The following is an 11,000-nucleotide window of genomic DNA, read 5'->3' on the forward strand; positions in this document are numbered from 1 at the left end:
GGCTTGCTGCGAATATAGCATCAGTACGCACTGCGTAGACTGCTGGTTTTCTGTGGGAGGAGGGTGGAAAAGGATGCAGAGAGGGTCTGTGGCCGTTGCAATCGTCTCGTCACTGACTCTCTATCTATCTAAAATAAACATTATTGAGCTTTCCTACGCCTTTTGCCTTAAAAATCGAATGCCCAGCCTGGCTATAGGTGGGCAGTACGAATATGTATTGTACTAGTATCGGTTTGTTGGGAAGTTGAGATGGTTTCCAGGGCGGGATTTTTGAGTCGAGCTCTTCCCCAAGAGTCAGAATGTGGTAAATATGTATGTACATGTAACTGTGGGTTGATATCAAGAAGAAGAATCCGCAGCGAGGACACTCCACACTCTCCCTCGTTTAAAGAACTCTCCACCGCCAGATCTTTTGCACCTTTCAACCCTGCGTGATTGATCGATTCTCCAGTTGCTTAACTACTTTACAGTCTTCCCTGCGCGCTAACACACACCACAAGCATGCCAACCAGCTCGCTCTAGCTGGCGCCAGCGCAATCCACAAGCCCACGCCGCAGCAGCTACTTTCGAATCTCATCTCCCTTCCCTCCTCCCCAAATCTCTGCTCGCTCTGCTGCTTCTTCGTCTCTCTCCTTTCCTACTACAGTCACTAATACCTCGCTGCCCTCATTGGTCGGTTTCGTTTTGTTCTTCGGAGAAGGAAGATAGACTACATAGATCCGCCCATCTTCCCCTCTGGCGCCTTCAACCTCTCCAATCTCTACCCTCACTGCTCAGCATTGACGAATAACATTCTCGAAGCGACGGTCCACAGTATCACCACGTCCTTGATACCCGCCCCCGTTTTTGGCATTCCCATTTCATGCTCAATCTCGCCCGCAAGACTTTGCAGCGTGTGCCCAGCTTCCAGGATATTTTGCAAGGCAGAATGTCCCACCCAGATATGTGCGCAATTGCTCTCTTCCAGCTCTGTTCTTTTTTTTCTTTCTTCCTTTCTTCTCTGTTTTTACTGCTTCAATTACCACTAACTGGATGTCATCTATATATATAGCTCGGTCGATGTCTTGGTCATCGGGGCTGGTCCCACTGGCCTAGGTGCTGCGAAGCGCCTCAATCAGATTGTACGAGTGGCTCCCAAGTCACATATCCTCACTGGACGAGGAGATATGTATATATATATATATATAGAAAGAGATGGTTCAATTTCGCTTGCTGACTAAGTTAATTGTGTCCTTGAACAGGATGGACCATCTTGGATGATCGTGGACGCCAACGAGACCCCTGGCGGCCTGGCCTCTACAGATATTACCCCCGAGGGATTCGTGAGTTATACACTTTTTTCCTTTCCTTTCTTTATTTTTTTTCCATCAATTGGTTAGCTTTCCTTGCTTAAAGAGTGATTAGCTATACTAACTAGCCTCAACATCCCCCCCCCCCCCCCCCCCTCCCAAAATAGTTATACGATGTTGGGGGGCATGTAATCTTCTCCCACTACAAATACTTCGACGATTGCATCCATGAGGGCCTGCCCAAGGACGACGACTGGGACACCCACCAGCGCATTTTCTACGTCCGATGTAAGGGGCTCTGGGTGCCCTACCCTTTCCAGAATAATATTTCCATGCTGCCTAAGGAGGACCAGGTCAAATGCTTGGATGGGATGATCGATGCCGCCCTTGAAGCCCGCGTGTCCAACACAAAGCCCAAGGACTTCGATGAGTGGATTCTCCGCATGATGGGGAGTGGGATTGGCGATTTGTTCATGCGCCCTTATAACTTCAAGGTCTGGGCTGTGCCCGACGACTAAAGTGTGTGGAACTCGCCGCACCTTCCTTATATCGGGGTTTAACAAAACAGAGAGCATTTGCGTCCCGCTAACCGCTATCAGATGCCAATGCGCCTGGGCTTGGCGAGCGTGTCGCGGCGCCAAATCTCAAGGCTGTGACCAGAAACGTCGTCCTGCAAAAGACCGGCCGGAAACTTGGGGTCCCAACGCAACCTTTTCCTTTCCCCCCCGCCGGGGGGCCCCGCGGGATAATGGATTGCAGTCGCAAACACCCTGCCCAAGGAATAACACTCGATTCGGCGAGCATGGCAAGGTCGCCAAGGTTAATGCTGCCAGTAAGACCGTCGTGCTTGCCGATGGCACCACTGTCGGCTACCAGAAGCTCGTCTCTACCATGCAAGTAGACACGCTTGTCGAGCAGATGGGAGATAAAGAGTTGGTCGACCTGAGCAAGGGCCTGTTCTACTCTTCCACCCATGTCATTGGTGTTGGAATCCGTGGTAAACGCCCAGAGAGAATCGGCGATAAGTGCTGGGTATGTCACCCTCTCTCACTTTTACCCTCTTTGTCCCTTCCCATCCCCCTCCCCCCCCCCCCTCCTCTACGCCTCTGCTCTAACCCACAAACCCCAGCTCTACTTCCCCGAAGACAACTGCCCCTTCTACCGCGCCACAATCTTCTCCAACTACTCCCCCAACAACCAACCAGCCGCCGACAAACGACTCTCCACCCAGCAACTTGCCAACGGCTCCAAACCCCACAACCAAACCCCGCAGCCAGGTCCCTACTGGTCCATCATGCTCGAAGTCTCCGAATCGTCCCTCAAACCCGTCAACACCGCCACCCTCCTCGCAGACTCCATCCAGGGCCTCGTCAACACCGAGATGCTCCAGCCCACCGACGAGATCGTCTCGACCTACCACCGCCGCTTCGACCACGGCTACCCGACCCCGTCCCTCGAGCGCGAGGGCGTCCTCACCCAGCTCCTCCCGCGCCTGCAGGCGCAGGACATCTGGTCGCGCGGCCGCTTCGGCAGTTGGCGCTACGAGGTGGGCAACCAGGACCACTCGTTCATGCTTGGCGTGGAGGCCGTGGACAATATCGTCAACGGCGCCGTGGAGCTGACGTTGAATTATCCGGACTTCGTCAATGGGCGGCAGAATGGGGAGCGGAGGCTTGTGGATGGGGCGCAGTTGTTGGCGAAGAAGAGGGAGATGAATTAAACTTTTCTTCTTCTCCTTTTCCTTCTCTGAAGCAGAAAGGGGGGGGGGGGGGTAAGGTGTTTCATCCACTCGGTCGATTTGAAGACGCATTCACATATATATTTCATATCATATCATTTCAATCATCTAGCTAATACAGATGGTCAACTTGGAGGAACAGAACGGAAGTGATTGTAATGTATTCACTCACGCAGCATGAGAGAAGGAACGGAATGAGGGGGAAGAAAGAGGGAAAGAAAGAAAGGAAATAAACAGTCTTAGCCATAATGTTAAGACTCGGGCCTCGGAGAAAGAAACAAAAAACAAACAAAGCATGCCGAACACAACATAAACACAGGGGAAATCAATGCTGTGGAATGATAACTATAGAAAAACACATAGGTGCAGGGCGGTGCGATGCATTAATCAACCTGGCAATAGATAAAATGCTGCAGTGAATAGAAAATATGGAACTGAACAGAGAATTTAGAGTGGGGGAAATAAAACATTATGCGCAATCTGTAGAAATAACAAGAAGGGGGGGAGAGGGGGTGAAGGAATTGAACATGGAGAAGAATTTGTGGGAGAATGTCAAAACTACTCCGGCGCAACTCCAACTCCCTCCCCCACTCTCTTCATCATTGACCATACATACTTACTTCACCTCACCGTCCTAAAAAAAATAACCACGCAATGTGGAGAACACTCCCATTGCAAAGTGTGAAACTACAATTGATGATATCCTCGAATCTGGCCATGGAGCTTTAACCTCTCCTTCATTATTACCATCGCTGTGATGACCAGATGCCGTGGTTGCCCTACCAGAATGAATGGCAGGTCCGGCAGTAGAGCTGGGCCGCTGAATTTGCCAGGTCGTGCTCCGAGGTATCTCAGCCATTCCCGCAGGCTAGTGGATAGGTGCCATGGCCTGATTGTTCGTGTTATTATGTGCTGCTTGACGACTTCGCTGCTGGAATACATAGCCATGCCCAGCCGTATACGCTGAAGCTAGCCTCGTAGCTGGAACAATATATTGTTGTTCGTGTTGCTGATTCAAACGGTAGGTTGGGACTACGGCCGGGCTTAGAGCCTAGTAAGTCCAGATTATTTAGTTAATCAGGCTCAATAGTGAATATACAGTATATCAAATAAATTTGCATAACGGTTTAAACGGCAATAAACACAAACTGACCACGCTTGGGGTTACAGGGTTCCCAAAGATACTGCTAAGAGGAACGTGATAGTAATTTATGGCTGCATGTCGCTGTGGCATCGTATCCTGCAACTGGTTTGCGGCAGTTGATACTGCGTATATGGGTACATTCGGCTGCTGGCTTAGCCATGGTGAGGTACAGAAAATAGCGGTTCGCGTCACTTGCGGTAGCCCGGCGGCTTCCTGGGGAACTCTCTCGATATAAGGGATTTGATTTGCAATAGCTTGTGGTGCAATAAGAGGGATTTCGCCTGTGGGAACTACAGTGTTCGCTGATGTTATTGGATAGACTTGACCCAAGTTACTGGAGGTGGGCATCGTGTCAGCACCCTCCCTACTACCGGCCGGGACCCAAGGATATTGGTTTTTGTTCGCCGATCCACGCTGGGAGGCCGGGGTTGATAGAAAGGACTGCTGGTACATTTGAGCCAACATACCCTTCTCACAAGAGCAGTGCATATCGAATGAAGTAGCTAATGTGTGTGTGACATAATGGATAATGATATGTAAGCACTTGATGACGCTGGAAAATATGAAATTCAATTAAAAGGAGAACGATTACGGAATTCATGAAGTGTGCAAAGCTGTGTAAAAAAAAAAAAAGGACCTGCGAGGACTGCTATGGGCAAATGCAGGTATTTATACTCGGAAACCAAGGCGCTTACATACCATTGAGAGATATTGAATCTAATCTGGAGAAAGAGAGTGAAGATGTCGCAGAAGTGTAGCTGCTATTTATCATTGCCGGGTTATTCCGCTGACTATGAAAGGCATTTTTGTTCGAAGACCTCCCAGCAGTAGTTCGATTGATGTCGTTGCACCGAATAGCATCTTCGGTGGCCGGAGAATGCCCAAAGCCATAAAGATATAGATTGGTTCCGTTGGGTCTGGTTGTAATATTTCGGCTGCTGTTAGGGGTGGATAGGAATAAGCCATCCTCAGTGTCACATTCTGAATCTGTACCCTGTGAATCTGAAAGTGGAGGCGTAGATGGTATGGATTGGCAGCATGGAGAGCTACAGCGTGTGGAACCTGGAGGTATTGGATTTGGATTAATACATCCTAGAACCGAATGTATCTTGCTCGATCCTCCTGAATATGGAAAAACTTTTGAATAAAGTCCATCAGATTGCAAAAGAGCCAAGTCCGTCGGAACTGGGAACGCGAATGACTTCATTTGGTAGTTGAGACCTGTTGAAATGTCATCTCCCCACTCCAGGCGCATGTTTCCGCCGACCGACCTAGGGTACAAAGTAAATGGACAAAACCACGTGGAGAGTGAAAGAAATGATGTGAAGCTCAATGTTACTGTGTCTAATTGCTCGCCAATTGAGTATCAGCGCTGGAGGATGGAAACGCTTGACGAGCCGGAGAGAGCTGAGGCTGTTCTGTTTGCGGATCGTCGGATGAGGTTTCGCATTTGCGTTTCCCATTATTGAGGGCGGGAGAACTGTCACAATCATCAGGGCCACAATCTGTAAACTCCTCGAAGCTACTGGAGTCAGGGGCCATATACGGAGAATCCGTGGAGGGCGCCTCTGATGAGGACTGACGCCGTTGAAGTGGCGATACAAGCGGATCTCCACCTTTTTCGAGAATTCGAGCAATCAGAATCCTCTGTACACATGTATAGATCTCGTCATCCGAGAGAATAATGGGAGTTGGTCGAAGTCGAAACATGGCTATGAGCCTTGCATGAGACTGTTATAATCCAACACAAGGATGTATCTAGAAGTTCAAAAGCGACAGAGTGTGATCTGTCGAAAGAACACCTTGGCCAAGCAAGGTGTAAAAGAAACAATGCAAATGAAGCCATATCAACAAAAACCATGCAGAGGTCATGGCTACTTCCCGCCCTATCAGATAGCCGTTATATTGTGCAAGAGCACTGGACGTTCCATAAGGCTGAAGTTCTATACAAGCGTGCAAACAAGAATGGCGAAGAAATAGGCCACGGGCGAGACCCCCTTGGTGATCTTGAGTGATAGATATCCAAGCCTAGGAAGATTCAACCGCATTATCCATTTGATTAGCTTTGTTCCAGAATGGGTCCGAGAAGACACCGTATCCAGCGCAAGCGTTATACTGCACGATTGAGGTTAGATCCTTCGCTGTATGCAGGTCTGAGACAAGCTTGAACAGAATCGGGGTGCTATTAGTCAATATCTAGTGTATGCAATTGCATACTAGCAGACATCCCATTTGTTGCATCAAGGGTACGTGGTTTTTTTTATCTCAGTTCTGTCTTCATGGGCTGTGTTGGTGGCCAGCGCAAGACTCCTTGGTTGGGTGGACTTGGGTCGTAAAATAGAACGGTTATAATACGGTATGTAAATTACACAGCCTTCATGTATATGTTGGCTTCAATGACTTTATCGCAAAACCCAAAAGGCTGGTAGTGGTATTGTATTATACGATACTGTCACATCGAATACCATTTCACCACGAATATCCTCAACCATCGCCGAGCCTCCAATATCTCACTCGAACCTCACACCCCAATCCCACCCTTGCCAGTCTCTCAGCTCAACTTCAACCTCTTCTTACCTCGTTTCCCGTTTCAATTCTCTCGCTCTTTGTCTTTGCACTCTGCGAAATCGCCATCTTTGGGAATCTGACTTCTCTCGACCCTCTGATTCCCCCTGGTTTGCTGCGGGAATGCGCCCAGGATTGTCCCTCTCTGGATGCGACGCGCATCTGCCATGCCTTACCGGTCGTTCCAACAACCGGCGTAGTCTCTATTCTGGAGACCACTCGTCCGGTTAATTATCGCACGTCTCCCTCTACCGCAACTCTCCTCCCGGTGGTTGCCTGCCCTCCTGTTTCACTTGACTGCCACAGCGCTCCCACCCACTCGTTTCCGCACCTTTCTCTATCCTGCACGCAACTCTACCTGGCCAGCCTCCACCTTGCCATGGATGGGGATTTAAGCCTGTCGCAATCCTTTGGGGGCCTACGGATTGCGAATCCGGACGACTCCTCCGTCAAGTCGATAGACAAGACTCCAAGTTCTGCTAGCACATCCACTCATCCTCCCCGATCCCAATCGCCCACCAGAGTCGAGGAACAAATTCCGTCCCATCCTGATATAAACACCCATTCGTCCTCCAAACCCCAAGTCTCTTTTCCTAAGATCCAGAGTAACAGATTGTCCGTGGGCTATGGATATCAGAACCCTTTACCCTCCCAGCAGCAGCAATATTCCACGTATGCTACTCCAACATCTCAAACCCCAAGCCCCTCCACCCCGCAAAGTGCGGGGCGTCCACCGTCAACATACCATACACAGCCTCTGACCAATGGGTCGTCTTCAAGTCTTGCTCCTAAGGAGGGATATCGACTCCGTACGGAGTCATCCGCTTCTTCTACGTCCGACAGTCAATCACGATCGGATTCTCGTGGTGGATCCGCAGCTCTTCAAGCCGGAGTCCCAGTGCGAGACAGTAGCCATTCTGAGAGATCATACATCCAGACGCAGTTTCACAGCGGCAGCTCCCCACTGCCACCGAGGCGGAGCTCTCGAGTAACACATCATAACGGCACTTCCGCGCTCTCTGGCTCTCCGTACGGCCTCGAGGGTGTCTGGCTTTCAAGTAGTGAAGAATGGCAGGAGCGTGGGGCAGCCGTGGGCGTACGACAAGAAATTGACGCAAATGGCAAACCCGTTTCGAGATTCGTGAAGAAAGGTGTTAGAGATTTCTCCTTTGGCCGCACACTCGGTGAGGGATCATACAGTACAGTCGTTGCGGCTACGGACCGCCAAACCTTAAAAGAATACGCCATAAAGATACTCGACAAACGGCATATTATCAAGGAAAAGAAAGTGAAGTATGTTAACATCGAGAAGGATACATTAAACAGATTGACCGATCATCCTGGTGTTGTTCGATTATACTATACATTCCAGGATGAGCGATCCCTTTATTTTGTCCTCGACCTTGCGAGTGGAGGAGAGCTATTAGGTGTGTTGAAGCGGATGTCATCGTTTGACGAAGAATGCACTAGATTCTACGGAGCGCAGATTCTTGATACAATTGACTACATGCACAGGCGCGGAGTTATTCATCGAGATCTAAAACCAGAAAACGTGCTACTTGACAGCCAGATGCACGTGAAAATCACTGACTTTGGCACAGCTAAAATACTGGATCGTTCAAAACGACAGGAAGAAAATTCGAGTGGTATCCCACAGATGGACTCTGACGATGCTGATCGGGATCGGGCCAACTCTTTTGTGGGAACTGCGGAGTATGTCAGTCCGGAGCTTCTCACAGACAAGAGTGCCTACAAGGCAAGCGATTTGTGGGCTTTTGGATGTATCATCTACCAATTAATAGCCGGACGACCTCCGTTCAAAGCTGCGAATGAATATCAAACGTTTCAAAAAATTGTTGGCCTCGAGTATGAATTCCCTCCCGGATTTCCATCAGTTGCGCGAGATTTGGTGGAACGGTTACTTGTTCTTGATCCGTCGAGGCGCTTGCAAATGGAACACATTAAAAACCATGAATTTTTCGATGGCATCGTTTGGGGTCGTGGTCTTTGGAAACAAAAAGCACCACGTTTAAAGCCATATGTTCCGCCACCACCAGAGCCAATTAAACTCAACGGTTCCAATAAGGACGACAGTTTCCCCCCAAACATCACAAAGGGTTTTGGATCTTCAGGCAACTCAGGGAGCGCAAGGCCGTATCCACGCCTGGTTACCGATCTCCCACCTCCTTCCCAACTTGATATTGAGTGGTCTCCTGTCTTGACTCGAACCAACGAGCGTATATTGAAAATGGGCAATTTAACTGTTCTTTCTTCCCCCGCTCCTCACAATGGACACGCAAAAGGTGGGCATGGCGATGGTGATGCTCCCAAGAAATTTTCGCGATTTTTTGGAGGAAACACGACCAAGAAGCGTCAGCGGTTAGTTATGGTTACCTCTGCTGGTCGTGTCATTATTGTGCCTGCTGGTGGAGGAGAGAAGAAAGCGAAAATGGATATCTCTCTCCTAGCCCCCGGCGCACAATATCGAAGCACCACCGATGCGAAAGGTTATTCATCGTGGGTAGTAGATACGGTAAGAACCATTCACTAGTTAATTATAGTTTGATCGTTTGTTGATTTAAGTCTCCCGATTTCTACAGCGCGAGAAACACTACGTTTTTGAAGATGCAAGGCCATTGTCATCGGATGTTGCAGCATCTGCTCTCTCTACACAAGAATGGATCGATATACTAGATCGTGCCAAAGAGCTGGCCCAATTCCAAACGTCGAATAGTCCTTACGGCGATGATGCCTTGAGGGATCTATCGTCTGGCGTTTCTAGCCACGCCAACACTATTGACCATTCCGATGATTTCTCCGCCAACGTCAATGCGCCCCAAGCAAGTGGAAGAGCCATGCTTGTCAAACATCATGCCACAGGAGATTCGGAATCTGTGAAGGGAAAAAAGCGATTCAGCCGACGCCATTCGAAGAACGGATTGTCCGCTGTCTTCTGACACTATTTTTCTATTCCGCCTTGCATTTGAACAAACTACAGAAAACCCCACATCCACCGCACCAAGTGCAAAACGGGTTGGCTGGGTTTTCAGGTTGTCCATTTGCCGTTTCCCGATAACACATAAAGCTTCACTATATTTGCATACTGAACAGGTTTGAAGTCTCACGTCCTCTTCTGCGTGGTTTTGCTTTTGTTCCTTTTCCGCCATGTCTTCTTTATTTCCTCACCATCCATACTTTCAGGCATTGCACAGCGTATACAGCCCACACTCACACCGTTTATATACTCTTCTCTACTTTTGCTCATCTTCTCATCTTCTCATATTTGTCTTGTCTCAACCAAATCTGGTTGAGCTATTTTTCCTTCTGATTTCTCTCCTTCCTACTATTCATGATCAATCATTTTATTTTTCTTCTCACACCGTTCTAGCGATGATTTATGAATTCTCTTTATCCGCTGTTCGCCAAATTCCGTCTTGGTTATTTTCATGTTTGGCGAAGCGTTTTAGTGAAGCGTTGTTAAGTTTATTCAGCTACCCCTTTCCTTCTCCCCCCATTTACCCCGACTTTATTTTATTGCTTTTTATCTACTTTGCATTTTTGGCTGGAATTATATCACATTCACTTTTCCCAAGTGAGGCTTTGATGATGTGGGTTGTGGGTACCACAGCATATATATTATTCCTCTGCGCCTCTTTTATTGCCAGTCATTGCTTTTCCTTTTATTCCCTCCCTTTTGCCCCCATCTTTCCTTTCAAACTTCTCTGATGCGCGCGTGTTTGTATGTTATGCGCAGACATTGTTATCTTGGAAAATGGTTGTAGGCGCCTTTTGGCTCCTTGTTAGTTACGTTACGTGTTTGATTTTTCTGTTCTCCTTCTCTGCTTCAACTTTTTCCTCAATTCCCATGATACACCCATACAGTACAAGTTCATCTTATATCTGATGTCGCTATATTTTTCGCTATATACTATATTTATTTTTTTAGATCTAGGGAATATTTCCGAAGGGAAAGTTTGCTTTCGACATTACCCCGCTCGATTCTCTATTTTTCATTTTCGACTCTTGGTAATTAGGGTTTCGCTCCCCGCATCATCATTTTATTCTATTTATCCTCTTTCTCTATCTTAATTTGTTTTTCGTTTGATAAAAATACCTGATTTGATAATGTGTCCCTTTCTATATGTCTTCTACATCTCTTCCCTGCGGATCGGATGTATAAAGAGAAAACGCAACACAAAAGACTTTCATTTTCCCTGAATTGCATCTACTTTTACAGATGGGTAGGGTATTTATTATGTTGCTA

General features: G+C 48.1%; 3 protein-coding genes across 3 annotated transcripts; 2 read left to right on the forward strand and 1 right to left on the reverse strand.

Annotated features, from left to right (window-relative positions):
* Nucleotides 1–862: 862 nt before the first annotated feature.
* HCAG_06641 (hypothetical protein) lies at nt 863–3,009 on the forward strand (the record flags this gene model as incomplete). The annotated part of the gene is made up of 6 exons (XM_001538986.1): nt 863–945; nt 1,052–1,121; nt 1,242–1,322; nt 1,457–1,742; nt 1,858–2,321; nt 2,419–3,009. 6 exons carry the CDS (start codon nt 863–865, stop codon nt 3,007–3,009), a joined length of 1,575 nt encoding a protein of 524 aa, XP_001539036.1.
* An 886-nt stretch (nt 3,010–3,895) lies between these two features.
* HCAG_06642 (predicted protein) lies at nt 3,896–4,519 on the reverse strand (the record flags this gene model as incomplete). Its single annotated transcript, XM_001538987.1, has 2 exons — nt 3,896–4,078; nt 4,181–4,519. 2 exons carry the CDS (start codon nt 4,517–4,519, stop codon nt 3,896–3,898), a joined length of 522 nt encoding a protein of 173 aa, XP_001539037.1.
* A 2,596-nt stretch (nt 4,520–7,115) lies between these two features.
* HCAG_06643 (conserved hypothetical protein) lies at nt 7,116–9,693 on the forward strand (the record flags this gene model as incomplete). The annotated part of the gene is made up of 3 exons (XM_001538988.1): nt 7,116–8,029; nt 8,063–9,269; nt 9,337–9,693. 3 exons carry the CDS (start codon nt 7,116–7,118, stop codon nt 9,691–9,693), a joined length of 2,478 nt encoding a protein of 825 aa, XP_001539038.1.
* Between the last annotated feature and the right edge of the window lie 1,307 nt (nt 9,694–11,000).

This window comes from Histoplasma capsulatum, genomic scaffold (genome assembly GCF_000149585.1).
Source record: "Histoplasma capsulatum NAm1 scaffold_6 genomic scaffold, whole genome shotgun sequence".
In the NCBI taxonomy this organism is placed as follows: domain Eukaryota; kingdom Fungi; phylum Ascomycota; class Eurotiomycetes; order Onygenales; family Ajellomycetaceae; genus Histoplasma; species Histoplasma mississippiense.